This window comes from Trichechus manatus, unplaced genomic scaffold (assembly GCF_000243295.1).
Source record: "Trichechus manatus latirostris isolate Lorelei unplaced genomic scaffold, TriManLat1.0 scaffold00022, whole genome shotgun sequence".
In the NCBI taxonomy this organism is placed as follows: Eukaryota; Metazoa; Chordata; class Mammalia; order Sirenia; family Trichechidae; genus Trichechus; species Trichechus manatus.
Window position 1 is genome coordinate 11860964 of NW_004443958.1, and position 20055 is coordinate 11881018.

The 20055-nt window shown below is 43.5% G+C and overlaps 1 protein-coding gene across 1 annotated transcript in view; it reads left to right on the forward strand.

Annotated features, from left to right (window-relative positions):
• FER1L6 (fer-1 like family member 6) overlaps positions 1-20055 on the forward strand; it is a 120591-nt gene that overhangs the window by 83561 nt on the left and 16975 nt on the right. The window contains exons 31-38 of the mRNA XM_004372991.1: positions 1528-1655; positions 7603-7773; positions 8506-8666; positions 11393-11535; positions 13977-14065; positions 14532-14630; positions 16714-16955; positions 18700-18863. Of these exons, the coding sequence (XP_004373048.1) occupies positions 1528-1655; positions 7603-7773; positions 8506-8666; positions 11393-11535; positions 13977-14065; positions 14532-14630; positions 16714-16955; positions 18700-18863 (1197 nt within the window). The remainder of the gene's footprint in view (positions 1-1527; positions 1656-7602; positions 7774-8505; positions 8667-11392; positions 11536-13976; positions 14066-14531; positions 14631-16713; positions 16956-18699; positions 18864-20055) is intronic.

The window sequence follows — 20055 nt, forward strand, 5'->3', positions numbered from 1 at the left end:
TTTCATTCAGGCTGGTGGGGAAATACTTCCCAGGCATCTAGGACTGCTCTGTGTAGCTTTCTTTGTCCTCTGCGCTTGCCTGCTGGCTGGGAAAGAAACCAAATAGGACTGAAGCAGGAAGCTCGCAGGCAAGGCAGTTAGAGGGCAGAGCCAGGGTAGAACAGGGAAGATGCCACTGTGAAATCCTTCCCTCGTGGCCATACCTCTGCACTCTTGTCAAAAATTTCATTTTGAATATATTTCTGAGAAAAATTTTATCTCCTCTAGGTTTTTACCTTTTCGATAATGAGATTAGGAAATTTAATTATAAAACTTTTTGACTTGGTTACCAGGAAGCTCAGGGTCAAATCTGATGTCCGATCAAAGCAACTGCATGAACGTTTATGGTTCATGTGTTTGTTTCCATCTCCCAACCTTGGACGTGATTTTTGTAATCTTATTTAATTGTAGCAATATTATTTTTATATTAACTCTTTGCTTAAATTGCCTACATCCTTTTTTAGAAACATAAATTAAATAAAACATAAAATAAGGATAAAGTATTCTTTAATGCTAAGAGAGAACTAAATGTTCTCCTTCTATCATGCAGTACTCATGTTCCCTCATCACTGTCAACATCACCACCACCACGTGCCAGGTGTGTTCTAATCACTAAGGATGCTGTGATAAAAAGGACAGTCTCTACTCTCAAGGAAGTCACAGTCTAGTTGAAATGTTAGAAGTGCTTGTCAAGAATCCTTGACGGTGCCAGGTAGTCTATTACTAAACACTCGTCCACAGGTGGTTTAGACTTCTCAAGTTTTGTTATGGAGGTAACTTGTATTCAAGGAGATAATAAAAAGCAATCCCCAAGAAAAAAAACAACGCCTCAAAAAACGTCAAAAAAAGGTGCAAAAAAAGGTCAATTCCCCTCCCCCAACCCCGAAAATCAAAAAACCGAATAACAACCTCAAAGCCTTGAAAAACAAAAAAACCAATTAAACGGTGAAACCCTAAAAACAACTTCCAAAACCGAATGCCCCAAAACAATTTTTCCCCCCAAAAAAAAACCCTTCAGAATGAAGGTTCTTGGGATACAGTTTGGGGAACCTAGAAATAGAGAGGATGAATAATAAGGAGAGGGAGAAGTGTCCTTGAACTTCAGAGACTGGGGAAGACTTTGTCCCCTTACTTATTATCCACTCACCAAGAATCTACTGCACATGTTTTATGTAGTCAGTGCCCTTGCTTCATCGGGAGCTCCTTTTCACTGGGGAAATGACGCCAGAAGAAGTTGAATTTGGGCAAAGCCGACAACTTTAACAGCAAAATGGAGAGGCTAAAGCAGTGGTTCTTAACCTTGGCTGAACACTAGAATCATCTAGGGAGCTATTAAAAAGCCCATTGCCCAGGGCCAATTAAATGAACCTATCTGGGTACTGTACTCAGGCATCAGCATTTTTTAAAGCTCCTAGTTGATTCCGGTGTGCAGCCAACACTGACTAACCAACCTGGACTAAAGGGAATTTCTTTCTTCCCCTCCCGCAGGCCTTTAATCTTAGTCCAGCTGATTCAGACGGGAAATCAGATCCCTACGTTGTGATCAGGCTTGGCAAAACCGAAATCAAAGACCGGGAAAAATACATCCCCAAACAACTGAACCCAGTGTTTGGAAGGTCAGTGGCCACCTGGGCTGCACCATATCGTCCTTTTTGTGTTTACTGCTGCCCTGTTTCTGGGGCTCATGTGGCAGGTTGGTGTGTGCACGTGTGCAAGTCCGGGTAAATGGTGGCTGGAGGTCAAATGCTGACTTCTCTCTTGATAACAGCCAACCAAACCTGTATTTGTGGGGGAGGGCTAAATTCTCTCCTTGGTCCCCGCAGGAATTTGGTGGTACATGATGATCTTTGTGCCCCTGGTTTTCCAATAAGAATTTCCTAGATCTTAGATTTTAAGAGGCACTTTGAAGGGTTATTGGTTTTGGTCTCCTGCTTTTGGGAAGGTTGAGATTTCCTTTTTACAGAGAAGGTGGCTGAGGCACAGAGAGATTAAGAAACTTAGTCAAGATCACACAGCTGTATGTGAAGGAGGAAGGCTAGAAATTTGGTCATTTGTTTCCTACGAAGGGTTTTTTTTCCACCATATAGCCCCACACCTCGTTTGAGGTGACCCTTGAGGTCAAAAAGTTCAACTGTGTCCCTCAGTTGTGTTTTGCTTTCTTGCAAAGTGTTTTTAAACTCACGGTATTTGTGTATGCTTAGGTGGGCTAGGCCTTCTCGTTTACGGCAACCCTGCCACCCCTATTTTGTCTTCTAATAAGCTGTCACACATTCATGTTCCCTGCCTGGGCCTGAAGATGTCTGAGTTTGTGGCCCTCACTGCCATCAATTTTAGAGTCAAGCAGATCTGGGTTTCGCTTTGTCTCTGCCGCCTACAGGCTGTGTAACCTTACAGAGATGACTTGACCTCTCTGATCGCAGGTTCCTTCATTGGTAAAGCAGCAATAGTGATACCTGACTCTCAGAATCCTTTGGAAAATGAAACATGCAAAGCAGCTAGCACATTCTCTATGCTAGCACATAGTAGGTACTTGAAAGGCATTAGTTTCATCCTCCTCCCCCTTGATAGTCATTTTAGCAATGGATACATCTGAAGTGTATTTAACTTATTTTTTTCCTGAGTAATGAGGTGCATGGGAAGAAATCTCCATCAGCCTCATTTAAATTCATTTACATATTTGTGATCTCTTTAGACTGGCTGACATTTTCAGCACCAGCCTCTTATATTTTATTGCTCCTGAGGAAATGAGGAAATAAATGATCTCTCCTGTTCAGATTAATGAGAGTGATTAAAACATTACTGCCGGGGAAACTTAACTCGGGTGCCCCCGCACCCAGAGACGAACTTTATCATCACCTGCCGTCTATGTAACGAGCACTTCATTTTGTCAAGCGCTTAGCTATTTTCACCACAGTGCGTGACTTCCACTGGTTTTATTGCCTCTGTTTTACGGCCGTGGAAAACAAGCGAAGAGAATGATGAAATAGTCCCTCCTGCTTCTAGAATTGCAGGGCTTCTTCCGGAAGCCTCCATCTGTGGACACTTGGTTGGATGTGTAGTTAATTGTCACTCAGGAATGAAATTGCCTCCTAAATCCCGCAGTGCTCCAGCGGGGGAGGGCGGGGGGCTCTTGGGGCAGAGCCGGTGTCTGGGGGAATCTCTCTTCGTGGACCTCACTGCCTTGGTATTCCCATGAGGACATCACCGGCTCCACCCCCTTATGCCCTGGGTCGTTGCCCTGCTTTACTTTTCCTCAGAGCGTCTGATGTGTACCGATGTGTTTCTGCACTCATTGTCTGCCTCTGCTTCCCCCACTGGAACGTAAGCTCCTTTAGAGCAGCGATCCTCAGCAGCAAGGACAGAGCCTGGCACAGTGCAGGTGCTAAATAAGTATTTGTCGAATGAATAAATGAAAGAATGAATGAATGAACAAATGGATGAATGAGCCTGCAGTTAGTTGCCAGTGGGATGTATGGAACCCCTTGCCCTGGACCATCCTGAGGCGGTACACGCGCTACAGGCCTTGGCAGTTCTTCGTGTTCTCATGGATTCCTGGAATGTTTCCCGTTAACTCCATTGCCTTGAAAATTAACCATAAAGAAAAATGACGAGATCTGAGGACATGGTCTATGGATGGTTAAAGTAGTCCTGTGGCTCACCCTGCTCATCCACACCTACCAGCCTTTGTCCTCGCTGTGCCCCCACCATGATACAGCCTTCCTTTCCGTGTTCATCTGGAGAAATTTATTTATTCCTCACAATTATTGGGATCCACCATGTGTCAGGCACTGTGCTCAGTGGTCTACACCTTCAAGGCTTCTACGAATACCGAAGAGAACATTGACTAAATGGACAGTGGAGATAGAGTGTGGTAGGTCCCATGAGAACACATGGGAAGGCACCTGAGCATCTTAGGCGTGTCTGGGGTAGGTGAAGGACGAGGTTCCCAGAGAACAGCATGTGCAGAGTCCAGAGGAGAGGGGGAACGTGATGGAGCAGGAACTGGGGTTAGTTTACAAGGGCTTGCTTCTTCTAATCAGACAGTCATTCAGGTACTAGGCAGACTATGTGTCAGGAATGTGTCACAGTACAGGTATCATAAGCCCCGCTTTCATGGAACCTACAGGCTCATGGAGGAGGCAGACATTAACCCAAAAATTAAAAACCAAAAAACAAAACAAAGCAAAAGACAGCTGATGTCAAGTTGATTCTGACTCATGGCAACCCCATGTGTGTCAGAGGAGAACTGTGCTCCATAAAATTTCCAATGGCTGATTTTTCAAAAGTAGACCACCAGGCCTTTGTTCCAAGGTACCTCTGAGGAAACTCAAACCTCCAACCTTTTGGTTAGCAGCCAAGTATGTGAAGTATCACCAAAAATTAGACAAACATAAAATTGCTTGTGAGATGATCACTATAAAGGTGAGCTGCATGGTCCTTTGAACATGTATAATAAGAGAACTTGACCTGGTTGGGGTCAGATGGCTAAGACCAGAAGTCCCATACATACATCTGGAATAGGGAGAGCACCTATCTATGTTCAAGCTAAAGTATCATCCCTGTGAAACCTTCCTTACTTCTTTGCCCAGACAGATGTATTCACAACACCGTGCCCATAACTCTGTCTGAGCACCTGCTACCTCCTACTTCACCATTTTCTTATCTTCCTTCCCCACGGGTAGGAAATCTTGTTAGTCAGTTTTTAATAACTCCAGTGCCTGTCGCCTGGTACGTGCATAATAAATGTCAAATGAATGAATGAACGAGGAACAATGGGACAACATCCATGCTCTGAAGCTTGGAGACGATGAATGCTTTTCCCAAACTCAGTTTCTGCTCCTTTCACAATACATTCTCTTTTCTCAAACTGCCACTACAACTCCAGGCCGTATCTCCTTGGCACACAGTCAGTATAAGCCCAGGTTTGCCCTGAGTGGCTGCAAGTCCAACCATGGTGGGCTCTTTTTGGCATCTCTCTTAATGACAGGTCCATTAAAATTCAGGGAAGGTTCATCTGTGAGCACACAGCTTGAGGAGCGGACCAGAGAATCGCGTCCTCTGCTCAGTTGCCAGGGGCAGTTAAGCACTTAATAAGGCCTTGCTGGTTGGCAGCCGTGGAGATGGCAGAGCTCAAGGATCGGCCGCTGGGGGCTTCCTCATGAGACGCCTCCAGAATATCAGTTACAGTTTGGAGTCCAAACTGTAGGATTGCCCAGTGAAGGCAATCCTATGCCTCTGGATGGAAAGACACGTGGATTTCTTCCCCCCCGTAGCCGTATCCCTGCCCTGGCCTCAGCCGGTTACAGTCACTGGGCTGTCAAGCAAGTGTCTGTCTGTTCTCTTCGGGGAGGGCTAATTGGCTCCAGACAATGTGGTGGCTGCTGTACCCGCAGCAGTAGGGACCGAGTGTCAGGACAAAGTGGATCTGACCATGAGGACAGCAACCCAGACGGGCCGGGAAAGCATGAGCCCACGTTCTCCCTCCTTCCTTCTCCTCTCTTGTTCCCTGTTCCCAGCCCAGCTCATCTCACCCTGTCCCCAAGCTGCCAGAATCCAGAAGTACTAGAGGTGGCAGCAGGAGAAACACTGGTGTGTCCTTGCCTCTGTTTTCAGAGAGACATTTCCCGAAAATTCTGGGTTTCCCTCAGAATTGAATTCTCAGGTATCCTCTCGAATGTAGGAACTCATTGGTATGGTCACAGGAAATCCAACTGCACTGCTATTCCTTCAGACAGCTTGTGTTGGTGTGGCACGGTGGAAAGAGCACCAAACAAGGAGGCAGGATACTGGCACCTCGTCCCGGTTCAGCCTGCTTTATGATCCTGGGCAAGGCACACTTCTCTGGATTTCCATTTCCTTATCTGTAAGGTAGCCCTGGTGGTGTAGTGGTTAAGCACTTGGCTGCTAACTGGACAGTCAACAGTTGGAACCCACCAGCTGGTTCGTGGGAGAAAGATGTGGCAGTCTTCTTCCATAAAGATTTACAGCTTTGGAAACCCTATGGGGGCAGTTCTACTCTGTCCTACAGGGTTGCTATGAGTCAGAATTGACTCGACAGTAATAGCGTTGTTTTTTTTTAATTTGTAAGATGAAGGCATTGAATATGCTGAGTTCTAAGAACCCCAGGGTTCAAGCAAACCTTTATTAAGTTGTCTGCCTTCTGCAGTACAGGCTCCAATAATGCAGAGATGGAAAGGCAGGTCCCTGCTCTCGAGGAGCTCAGGGGCTTGTAGAGACAGCGCTCAGTCTGCAAGTCTATGTTGTTATGGTTTTCCATCCTCAGTAGAGTTTCCACTTAAAATAAGCACCGCTGGCATCCCCTGGTGAAACAACAATGGAAGGGAAAAGGAATGGCGATTTACTGGCCACCGGTTCAATGCCTGGCAGTAAAATGTGAGCTTTATATAAACAACATTGCATTTAACCACCATCCTACCTTATAAAGAAGACATATTTATTCCCATTTATGCATAAGGAGACTGAGAGGAATTGAATAACTGTCCCAAAGTTATACAACCAGGAAACTGAAGATTTGAAACAAAGATTGGAAATCTGCCTTTGTGACGCCAAAACCCAAGACGTCTCCTCTCCATCACCTTGTCGCCCTAGATGAAGACAGCAAGATATGGCCCCTGGGAGGGAAGATTATTGGCTATTGGAAATTGACAAAGGAATTGAAAATTGATTGAGTCTCAATGAAAAACTAAACCAAATAAAAGCCCACCAAGTCTTAACTGAGTTGCTGAGCATTTAGTGAGCTCATATAAACTGTTGTTGTTAGCTGCTGTGAGTCAGCCCCTGACTTGGCCCCTGGCTCATGGCCCTCATGCACAACAGGATCAGACTGTTGTGATCCAGGGTTTTCATTGGCTGATTTTTCAGAAGTAGATCACCAGGCCTTTATTCCTTGTCTGTAGTAGTCTAGAAGCTCCACAGAAACCTGTTCAGCATCATAGCAACACTCAAGTCTCCACTGATAGACGAGCGGTGGCTGTACTTGAAGTGCATTGTCAGGAATTGAACCCAACTTCCTGCATGGAAGGCGAAAATTTTACCACTCAACCACCACTGCTCTCTTCATATGAACCGTGTTGTTTTTTGCTGCCATCCATTTGGCTCCCGACTCATGGCAACCCCATATGTTACAGAGCAGAACTGCAATATAGGGTTTTCTTGGCTATGATCTTTACAGGAGCAGATTGCCAGGCCTTTCTTCTGCAGTGCTGCTGGGTGGGTTCAGTCTGTCAAACTTCTAGTTGGTAGCCGAGTGCAAACTGTTTGCACCACCCAGGGACCTGTGAACCATAAAAACCCAAAACCAAACCTGTTGCCATCGAGTCAATTCTGACTCATAGCGACCCTATAGGACAGAGTAGAACTGCCCCATAGGGTTTCCAAGGAGCAGCTGGGGGATTCAAACTGCCAACCTTTTGGTTAGCAGCAGTAGCCTTTAACCACTGCACCACCAAGCCTCCCTATGAAGGCTACCAAAAAGCGAAGTGGGGAAGGGTTCCCTGTGTTGGCAAACATGTTTGACTCCTGAAGCCTCTGTTTGGGTTGCAGGTCATTTGAGATCCAGGCCACGTTCCCGAAGGAGTCTCTGCTCTCCATCCTAATCTACGACCATGACATGATTGGGACGGATGACCTCATTGGTGAAACCAAGATCGACCTAGAAAATCGCTTCTATAGCAAACACAGAGCCATCTGTGGCTTGCAGAGCCAGTATGAGACGTGAGTTCTTTTTCCCATGGAAACATTGTTGGTGTTCCAGGCTTGGTATCCAGCCTTCAGGGCTCTGGATACTATGTCCCAATTGTCCATGTTCTAGGAAGGCCATGCAAGGCACAGCTTTAATAACTCAAACAGGCTCTGCGTCAACAGGGCTGGTTTGAAGAAACTTTGTTCAGTGCACTTCATTGTAAGTTAATTTTCAACTAAACAGCTAGTTTTTTAATGGAAGAGGGAGTTGGAAATATTTAGACACTCACCACCAGGAAAATCAGATTAGAGGGAAAAAAAAAAACACATCAAAACTTTCTGCCTGTGATGTCAGTCTATATGATTTTTAGGTGGGGGTAGGGGAAGAGGGAAAGAAAGAAGCAGAGAAATTGTAAGGATGAGCTAGGTTTTCCCCTTAGAATAAACGGCAGCTGAATGGCTGTCCTGCTAGGGACCAGAGAAAAACTGACTGCAAAGGATTTAGATGTCAAGCTACTTAGAAGTCCTACCTTGCATGTAAGCTGTGCATGTGCAGAGGTATTTAACTAGATTAGACAAGTATCCAGAAGAAAGGAAAAGGAATTTAAAACAAAAACGCTAGTCCCAACTGTTTGGTGCAGCAAGTTAAATCTGGTGGACAACGCATATCATGCCTGGGAAACCCTTTCAACGGAGAACTCAGAGTGAGTCTTCTCCAAGTGAGCAGTCAGCCCTCACCAGGTCTGTGTTTCCTTTATCTTTCAGAGAAGGATACAATGCCTGGAGAGACACATCCAAGCCCACCGAAATCCTCACCAAGCTCTGCAAAGACAACAAGCTGGATGGACCCTACTTTCGCCCTGGGAAAATACACATAGGAAACCGGGTCTTTTCTGGAAAAACATCCTTCACGGAAGAGGACGCTGGTAACTCCTCACAAAGCATCCTGTTGATGTTATTCTTTCTTTGAAAATCTGGCTTCTAGCAGTATTTGTGGCTAGCAGACTGTCTTAGTTATCTAGTGCTTCCATAACAGAAATACCACAAGTGGATGACTTTAACAAACAGAAATTTATTCTCTCACAGTCTAGCAGGCTAGAAGCCCGAATTCAGGATGCCAGCCCCAGGGGAAGGCTTTCTCTTTCTGTTGGCTCTGGGGGAAGGCTCTGGTCATCAATTGTCCCTTGGTCTAGGAGCTTCTCAGCACAGGGACCCCAGGTCCAAAGCACACACTCTGCTCCTGGCTCTTCATTCTTGGTGGTAGGAGGTCCCTCATCTCTCTGCTTGCTTCTCTCTCCTTTTATCTCTTGTAAGATAAAAGGTGATGCAGGCCACACCCCAGGGAAACTCCCCTTGCATCAGCTCAGGGCTGTGACCTGAGTAAGAGTGTTGCATCCCACCCTAATCGTCTTTAACGTAACCTAACCTTGCCTCATTAACCACAGGAAGAGATTAGGATTTATAAAACATAGGAAAACTATGTCAGATCATAAAATGGAGGACAACCACATAATATTGGGAATTATGGCCTAGCCAAGTTGACACATATTTTTGGGGGACATTATTCAATCCATGAAGGGGAGAGTGGGTCATCTAATTATAAAAGTAATGCATGCTTGCCACAGAAAATATGGAAAAGTAAGGAGGATAATAAAAATCACTCATACTCTCAAAATTCAGAGATAACCATGCTGAAATATTTCCTTACAGACTTGGGGTGTGTGTGTGTATGTGTGTAATAGGTCACATTTCTACATATATATGTGTCATATGCAGTTTTGTACCCTGCTATTTCTGGATTATCCTTTGTTCTTTGAAAAGATCATTAATAATGTTCCACTTTTTTGCTGTGCCATTATTTAATTAACCAATCTCCTATTTTTAGATATTTAAATTGTATCCATTTTTGTAGTGACAATTAATGCCACCATGAATTTCCTTATAAGTATTTTTGCACATTTCCGATACTTCTATAGTATAGATCATAGGAGTAGAATTTTTGCGTCAGAGGTAGCAATAGCTTTAAAATGAACCCTATACAATATAAATATAATTGGTATAATTGGGCACAACCCAAATTACCCCCATCAATGTTATACCAGTTTACTTCACTTCAACACCAAGAAACAGATTTTTTCATATGAGCGTCTTGCTACATGTCAGGAACAAGCCATACAGGCTTCTTGGGACAAACCATACAGGCTTCCCATAAATTTAGGATGAGGAAAAAAAAGCCACCTTTACTTTACTTCACAGGTACAGTACAATTTTTGTAATGCCACCCTCTCAATTTGGTGCTTAAAATTTTCTTTACTGTATATGGTGCTTGGAAACCCTGGTGGCGTAGTGGTTAAGAGCTACATCTGCTAACCAAAAGGTCGGCAGTTCAAATCCACCAGGCACTCCTTGGAAACTCTATGGGGCAGTTCTACTCTGTCCTACATGGTCGCCGTGAGTCAGAATTGACTTGACAGCAATGGGTTTGGTTTTTTTTGGTTTTGGTATATGGGGCAGGGCTTATGATGCAAAAATCCCAGTAAAGGACAGGGTATAAGATGTTTTAACGTACTTATTTTGATCCCACCACTTTGACACCAAGATTGTTTTCTCCTTGTTATTTTGACCCCAAGAACCATTTGAAGGTTCTTGTATGCAGTTATGGATATTCAGATGGTATGTTAATGACATACCGATCAATTTCTGTTGAGACAAATATTTTCCACCATAAACTCTACTAAGTCAGTTTAGCTCCTTGATCAACATTACATACCTCATGATTAAACAATTCTCATTTTTTTGCCCACTAAAAATTTGAAATTATCTTCATGAAGATCAAGTCCTGACTGATTAAAACTTTTTGACAAAGATTTAGTTCATTGACTACTTGTGTGTTTGTATCAAGTTTTACTGATTGTTGTTGGGAGATTTCTTTTTTGTCCCTGGACACAGAGATAGAGATTGAAATAATGAGAGAGAGACAGTGAGAGATAGGCAGACAGAATGAGGGAGAGAGGAAAGGAAGGAGCGAGAAGGTGAGAGAGAGAGAGAGCAAGAGTACTAAAGAGTGTGGAGTTTTTCTGGAGAATTAACTGCAAGGTGAGGTCAAAACAACCTCTGAAATCAAGATGGCAAGTCAGAATACTCTGCTTTGGTAAAATGACAGATCAGAGAATCTTTCCAGGGAGCAAGTATTGGCAGGAGGGAGTCCCAGGAAATAATGAGACAAGAGACATTCAAAGGGCAGCATAAACACATCTTGTGCCCAGTCCACCACCTTCCTCAGGGCGACCTCTGATTCCCCAGGCCCCTCTTGTGCTATGGCACTAGCAAACAAGATAGATCTCCAGGAAACATCTCCTGCCCAATACCTTGAAACCAAGCTTGTGCTTTGTAGATTCTGAGGAATCTACTAGTGGACCCATCTCACTTGCCTCTCTCTGCACTTTCCATCTCTTTCCCCTTCCCACCACTCTACCTCCACCTCTATCCATTCTTTTTCCCTTTTCTCTTTTGTTGCCTCTTTCCTTTCCTGGCTCCTCAGTATGTTTAAATTAACCTTTAAGACAGTCATTAAAAATCCATTGGCAGCTCATCACTATCTCCTTGCAGGACACACATCTAAGGAGTCTTCATTTTTCTCCCCTCCATGCAGATGAGATCGTGGAGTCCTATGAGCACTTGGCCCTGAAGGTTCTACACTCTTGGGAGGATATCCCGGAGGTTGGGTGCAGACTGGTTCCTGAACACATTGAAACTAGGCCACTGTACCACAAGGATAAGCCAGGAATGGAGCAGGTAGTGGGCAAGGCAGTCTGGCCCCACTAGCAGTGTTCAACCCCAAGGAATGTGACTTTTCTCCTAAAAGTTAATCTTGTGTGCTCCAGAGCAATGCTTCTCAACCAGGAGTGATTCTACCCCCCAAAGGACATTTGGCAAAGTCTAGAGACATTTTTAGTTGTCACAATTGGGGGTGGGTGGGCGCTGCTGGCATCTAGTGGGTAAAGGCCAAGTGATGCTGCTAAACATCCTACAATTCACAGGACAGCACTTCCATAACAAAGAACAATCCAGCCCCAAATGTCAATAATGCAAGGTTGAGAACCTTTGCCTGGGAGTCAGTGTAGAACACAGTGTTTTTATTTTTTTCCTTTTCATAATTTATCAAACTGTTTTGGAATAACTTTGACTTTTGAGAAAATTCAGTATCCATATGATATGCCTAAGACCTTGTCTAAAAGCGATTAGTAACCACACAGCCCACAGTTTTCCCACAGAAGCAATAGATGGGGATTTACCTTGAAGAGCTGGCAAGAAGAAGCTGTTTGAGAAAAAATGACTAGAGGGTTGGATTAGGAGTCAGAAGGGAAGAGAAGACAAACTTTATTAAGAACTTTCTATGTACTAGGTCCTTCACATCAATTATCTCTCCTGGTTAGGATGACCATATGATTGTTTATCCAAACAGGAGCCATTTTGAGAGTGAAAGAGAACACTCAAAATAATTCAGCTGACACAAGGGGCATATACCAGTATTCTTCTAGACAAATAAGGGTGTATGGGTCACCTTACTCTTATTCCTTAATAGAGCTTTATTATATAGTTATTATGATCATTATTTTTAAAATGAGAAAATCGAGGTTCAGGAAATTTAGCCAACTTCCTCAAGGTTATCCAGTTGGTAAATAGTAGAGCTGGATTTAACCCAGGTGATTTGAGTCCATAGCGCATGTTCTGTGAGTGGTCCACACACTCAAGTGAGGTCCCAGCTCTGGACTCACTGTGTAACTTGAGCAAAGCACATGAGCTCTATGTGTATTGGGCAGAACACCAGCTTTGCTATCTCGGCAGTATTGGGTGTGTTGTTATTAGGTGCTGTTGAGTTGATTCTGACTCATAGCGACCCCATGTGACAAAGTAGAAATGCCCTATATGGTTTTCTTGGCTGTAATCGTTACAGATACAGATTGCCAGGTCTTTCATCCATAGAGCTGCTGGGTGAATTCAAACTGCCAACCTTTCAGTTAGCATCCGACGGCTTAATGGCACCACCAGGGCTCCTTAGTGTTGGGTGTAGACCTAGTGATAACATGCAGTGGGAGCACCATGAAAGAGTAAATCATTATCAGATTTAAAAGCTTACGATTGCTCACTGGAGTTCACTACCAGAAATTTGAAATCTTGGTTACTGGGATGTTTCATTTTGCCCTCTGATACGTGACTTTTAAATTAAGGGTGAGTGTTATCTTAAGAAAATAAATCACCCCACTTTTCTCTAGGACTATAATTCTCCTTTGAGTTGCTCATTTTCTTTGCAAATGCTAAACACTTGCCTACATTGTCCCTTCCACGGGAAAGCCTTCCTTTATAACCACAGCCCCTCCCTCACCCAAATCCAACATTCATGTTGTGGGGGAAGCTCCACCTCCTTCATATAAATTCTCTTTGACCATCCAGCCCTTGTGGATCACTCACCTTCTTGCCTGAGCTGACAAGAGGTCTTAAACTATCTAGTGCATAGCTGAGCATGGAATTCTCTGGGCCTTATCTCCACATGGGCTCTTTAGCCCCTGGTAGCAGGGTAAAATCTTATGTGTGGAGTTTAAGGCAATGGGTGCGAGGCCCTGTTCTGCCACTCATTAGCCACAGGACTTCAGACAACTTCAGTGACCTCTTTGTGTCTCACTTTCTTTATACGAAGAACAGAAACACGGTTGTGGTGAATATTAAAGGAGATAAAGAATGTTAAGCTACACTGAAAACAATGATAAGTGATGCTTTCGACAGATGGTATTATTTGTGTAATCCTTGAGAGTTTGTTGAAACAGCAGGGTCAACAGACAAGGATTAAATCCAGACGCTGCTACATACTGACTGTGTAAGCCCAGGCAAGATGTTTACTCCTCTGCCAGATAGGAATAATGGCATCTACCCAATGGGAATATCACAAGACTTAATGAGATAATGTGTGTCACGTGCATAGCATTGTGTCTATCACATAGTAGATGCTCAATAAGAGTTTGCTTGCCCTTTTCCTGCACTTAATTTATGCTATGACTAATTGTTAATAAAAATTTAAGTTTGGTCTTTGTCAACAGATGTGCTACACATTTATAAAGCTACCAAGCTGTACCTAAGACCTATTTCTAGTAATCTTTTAAAACCATGAGCAGTCAATTGCCTGTGGTCTCCCAGTCACCTTCTCCCAAAGCTAAAGGAGGTCTTCTTTTCTTAACAAGGGCCGCCTGCAGATGTGGGTGGACATGTTTCCCAAGGATATGCCTCAGCCTGGACCTCCTGTTGACATTTCACCAAGGCAACCCAAAGGGTAAGTCAGTTGGACTCCTATTTTTCGAAGAAGAGACTGTGGTAGCATACTAAAAGATCATGACATTTGATCTTGTATCTGATTTGTTATATTAATTATTTGGCACTTGATAATCGTAGCTCACTTTCCACTCGGCCAGTTACAGCAGGGGCTGGGTGGTAGCAGCAGTGGTAGTGGTGATATTCAAAATGATGGCCCTTGTCTTATGGTAGGGGGTTCTGAGCTTCAAGTTCCTCATCTAAAAAATGTTGGTTGATGGAAGGAGGATCTGTTCAGAGTAATCTGTGTTCTTGGTGATTCTGAGGTCTCCAGTTGGGACACTTGGTTCTGATGGAACCAAGACCTTGAGTGTTGATATTTCTGAATTTGGCAAATTTGGGGAAGCTAAGGCAATACCAGAATCACATAGATACCAGTTCATTCCACTTTCATGTCTTCAACCTAATACTACCTCCTCTTACCGCAGATATGAATTGAGGGTGATCATCTGGAACACAGAAGATGTCATTTTAGAGGATGAGAATATCTTCACAGGACAAAAATCAAGTGATATTTATGTTAAAGGGTAAGATCATCAGCAACTCCATCCTCCCTTCTTTTTCCCTCCTTGCCTCTTTAATCCCTAACCAAATCTATTCCTCAAGGAAGATACTCTACCCTACATGCTACAAAAAGAGACCATCTTACTCACTTTGCTAGATGAAGTCACTTTCTTTTTCAAATATTTGTCTTATTTGGCCAATTTGCTAAGAATTATTATGTTATGAAAATACTGTCCATGGGCAAGTCTTAGTTTTTTCCTCTAATTCAATTAAATTCAACTTAAAACTTTTGAGTAATGTTCAAAATGTACCTATCATTTTAAATCTGAAAGGAGTGTTATTAATAAAAGATTAAGCTTTTGTAATGTAATGAAGTTTTGTAATGCTAAAGCTAAAATTTAGACTTTCCCATTGGCTAGTGTCATGGATTGAATTGTGTGTCCCCAAAATATCTGTCAACTTGGCTAGACCATGATTCCCAGTATTGTGTGGTTGTTCTCCATTTCGTGATCTGATGTGTTTATCCTATGTGTTGTAAATCCTAACCTCTATGATGTTAATGAAGCAGGATTAGAGGCAGTTATGTTAATGAGGCAGGACATAAGCTACAGGATTAGGTTATATCTTTAGTCAATCTCTTTTGACATATAAAAGAGAAGTGAGCAGAGAGGAGGGGGACCTCATACCACCAAGAAAAGTTGTGCCAGGAGCAGAGCATGTCCTTTGGCCCTGAGATCCCTGTGACGAGAAGCCCCTAGAACAGGGGAAGATTGATGACGAGGACTTTCCTCTAGAGCTGACAGAGATAGAAAGCCTTCCCCTGGATATGGCACCCTGAATTTGAACTTCTAGCCTACTAGACTGTGAGAGAATACATTTCTGTTTGTTAAAGCCATCCACTTGTGGTATTTCTGTTATAGCAGCACTAAATAAGTAAGACAGCTAGTTCTGATAAAAAGGATGCCATCTAGGAACCAGGGAACCAAGCATTTTACGTCACTCTCTTCCATCATGGCTCAGACACAGAATGCTTTTATAGGCTTCCTCTTAGCCTCTAGTCAGTGAGAAAGATGAGGTGGTAGAAAATCAGAGGCAAAAGTGATTTAAACTTGTACCCTAAGCTAAAACTCATCTTAGAAGTAGTAAACTCATCTCAGCCTCCTGCTGGTATCTCTTGGTTTTCCCTGAACAAGAAACATTCTTTCTTCAGAATCCACATTACCAACACGTTTGGCAGTCAAAGCACACCCAGTGGTTCAAATCTTCATTTCTCAGGATAAGAATACCAGAGTAAGTTATATATTACAAAAGAAGAGCAATAGAAGTAGCATGACAGAAAATAAGTAGACCTTTAGAAAACAGAATTAAGATCCTCCAAAATTGCTGTCTTATCACCAATTCTGGAAAGACAAGTATGTCCTGGAAAGAGGCGTTTTACCATGAGTCAAGGTATGGAAGGATTCTGGAAAGAGTTCATGTTGGGACTTTCAGAACTCTGGCCATTAAGTGTGTTGTAAGAGATGCTTATATTCACTCTCTCCCTTTGATACCCTCCCATTCACTTCCCTTCCAACTCCAATCTGGCTTCTGACCCCAACATGTCGTCTAAATCAGCCCAACTTTAGAGGCCTCCAGTCACTCTCAATGTGGTGGGAGATTTTGCTCTAACACTCCAGGCCACAGGCTGCACCCTTTTATAAAGAGGGCTCTCAGGGTGACAGGAAACTCCTCAGATTACACTTCCACTACACACTGAGAGAAATGGACAGACTGGAATTGTGTCCTCAGAGGTCCTTGGATACAAATTTCCTTCGTATTTCCTGAATGTTCCCTCTTTATTGCATGGGGCTTCAGGTCCACCCAAGAACAACTGGAGATACTTCCCCAACCTGGCTTGGAATGAGAAATCTTATTTCTGTTCCAGACCCTGTGAGATTTGCTATTTTCCTTTTACAGATACAATCAAAGCTTCAGTCTGAGCCTAACTATATAATGGTTTTTAAACTCTGAGCTGTGACCATATTGAAACTATTTAAATCAATCTTGGTAATACCGATGCCTGAGTAAGGTACTCTGAGGGTTAAATTTTCTCTTATCTTTATTCAGGTGGATAAAGGGCTTGGAAGACGACAAGCAGGAGACAGACGTGCATTACAACTCCCTGACAGGAGAGGGGAACTTCAACTGGCGATTCCTGTTTCCATTTCACTATCTCCCGGCTGAGAAGCAATTGGTCATTACCAAGAGGGAGAACATCTTTTCATTGGAGAAGACGGAGTGTAAGACTCCAGCTGTGCTGGTGCTCCAGGTTTGGGATTTTGAGAGGCTGTCGTCAGATGACTTCTTGGGTAAGCCATTGGCTCCATCAAGCACTCATGAGTCACCTGATGGCCCACGATAGTGTTAAGGGGTTAGTCCTGGCTGTGCAGGGAGCTTAGTCTGATTTAGCTATGAGGATAATAATTTCAGAGCCATTTATGATAGCAAAAATTTAGAAACAACCCAAATGGCCATTAATAGGGGATTGGCTAAATAAGTTATGGTGTATCCACATGGTGCAACACTGCAGATTCAGGCTGACTTAAGCTGATTTTTGCTCTGCCACTAAGAAGCTGTTAAACTTTGAATTGATTACTTGTCCACTGTATGCCTCAGTTTTCCTCAGCTGAAAAGTAGGGATAGTAGTATTACATACCTCAGAGGGCTCCGAGGGTGTGAAGTGTTAGGAGTTGCAAATGTGGTAATGCAACCAAAAAACTAAGTACAGTGCCTCACACATAGTAAGCGGTTGGTAAGTGATAACCCTGCAGTCATTAAAAATATTGTGGAATATTTAGAGGGCGAGCTTTGCCAGAACATCCATATATATTGGATGCAGGCCACACCCTCAAGGAAATTCCCCCTTTCAACTGGTTGGCTGCTCAAATCAGATCACAAAATGGCAGATGATTACATAATATTTGCCAAACCACTGAGAGTTATGGGCTAGCTAAGTTGACACATAGCCTTAACCATCACAGTCTGCCCCTTGTCAATGTGGCACCTGTACACATTTCCTTAAACTATACATAATCTCTAAATAAAGACTATTATATAGTCAAAAATATATATATTGGGATATTTAATGACTTGAAAAATTGTGTAGGATGTATTAAGTAAAAAAAGTAGTATGGACAAAACCCCCTTTCTGTAAAATATGTTTATACATATAGGAGAAAGTCAGAGACAAGCGAAGGAGCAGAGCGAGAAAGACCAACGTAGAACTAAACATCAATATGTATAGCAGTGGTCAACTTTGTGGACATGGGATTATGGACAATTTTTCCATTTCCTATTTTTTTACTTATATGCATGCTCTCAATTTTCTACAACTGGCAAATTTTACTTTTGAAATAGGAAAAAGTTTTTAAAGAGAGAGACATGTGTAGCTCTCCCATGGTGTGCATCTTACTCTGCCTTGTATTCACTCATTCAAAAACCATTTTTGGTTTGAGAAAGAACCCACTAAGATTCTTTCTGTGTCCTGGAAAGTAGATACAAAGACAGTAAGACGTAGTCCCTAACCTGGAGGACTTGACTGGACTCAAAATGGAAGGTGAGGTAGGGAGAAAGGCTCTCATAGGGGAGAGTGTGAAGGCAGGCACAAAATCTCAACTGCCTTCAGGAAGCAGAGATGGCACCCAGCAGTGGTGACCTCTGAACTGAGACTTGAAAATTAAATATTATATCTCTGCTCTTGTCTTCTACCCACTACCACATTATTAATACTTTGAGGGCCCCAAACATGTTTCAATCATATTTGTATCCATGGCTGTGGTCCAATATGGTGCTGATGGAATGATGAGTGACTGGGTGAGTGAGTGAGTGGGTGAAAGAGTGAGTGAGTGAATGAGTGAGTGAGTGAGTGGGTGGGTGAGTGAGTAGGCAAGCGAGTGAGTGAGTGAGTGGGTGAATGAATGAGTGAGTGGCTGGGTGGGTGAGTGGGTGGGTGGATGGGTGAGTGAGTGAATTAATGAATGAATGAGTGAGCGAATGGGGAAAATGATCAATTTTCAAAGCTCTTCCATAACTGCCATGGGCATCTCTTCACAGGCTCCCTGGAAATGAACCTCAATAGTTTCCCTAGAGCAGCCAAGTCTGCCAAAGCCTGCGATCTCAGCAAGTTTGAAAACGCAAGCGAGGAAAGCAAGATCTCCATATTCCAGCAAAAGCGTGTGCGGGGCTGGTGGCCTTTTGCCAAAAGCAAAGAGCTCACAGTAAGTGGCAGGCTGGAGGAGGTGCAGTGGGGCCAGTCAGCGGCCACCACGCTGTTTAAATGAGTCACTTTGTGAGTGTCAAGCCAAGAGTCTTGAAGTGACACAGAGCCTTTTAAGGCAAAAGTTCCGCTGAGAGGCAAGCGCTTTTAAAACTATAAATGCATTAAGCTTCCCATATTTCAGCATAATTAATTTAATAGCTCTCTATGTTGATTGAGGTGGTTATTTATCCTCTTGGCTTAAGCTTGTGCCCTTGACATTCATTTTTTTCACCATTTCTTAAAATTTTGCATGAAGTCCTGACTGATGTGTAATTTCAAGGTAACTCCTCGTCCCCTCACCCTCAAACACAAGACTCAGTTTAACAATTGATCGTCTTTTAAAAAAGTTTCCTCGAGAGGGTGATGGCAGGAAGAGCCATTTATCCCTTTCCGTCCATTGCCAGCTTGGTCCACGCATTGTGGCCTGGGTTGTAGGAATCGCTGCCTCTTCACAAACATTGGGAAGAAAGTTTCTTCTATTTCTTCTTCCACCCCCCTCATTACTCTTCTCTAAGGGAGGAAGGGCGATTTAATGATTGGTGAGGTAGACAGAAGGGACCAAGACCGCATAGATGTGCTCTTTTCTCTGCCGTTGACCTCCCCGTGGGCAAATGCATTCTCCTCTCTACCCCTAGTGCCTTGTGGCGGTACCCCTGGCTCCGGCCCCTGCGGTAGCAGGTCTGGACCCGGTTGCTGTTGAGTCAGTTCTGACTCATGGCGACCCCGTGTGTGTCAGAGTACAACCGTGACCCATAGGGTTTTCAATGGTTGATTTTTTTGAAAGTAGATCGCCAGGCCTTTCTTCTGAGGAGTCTCCAGGTGGATGTGAACCTCCAGCCTTTCAGTTAGCAGCTGAGTGTGTTAATTATTTTCACCTCCCAGAGACTCCAAAAACCAGTTGACGTCAAGTCGACTCTGACTCACTGTCGACCCCATGTGTGTTCAGGGTAGAACTGTCGTGGCTGTTGTGCGCCGTTGTGTTGATTCCTACTCATAACAACCTTATAGGACAGAGTAGTACTGCCCCATAGGGTTTCCTGGGCTGTAAGCTTTACGGGAGCAGATCGCCAGGCCTTTTGTCCCTCGCAATCAATGGTGTGTTCAGTTAGCAGCTGAGCACTTAACCTTTGCACCACCAGGGCTCCTTAGAG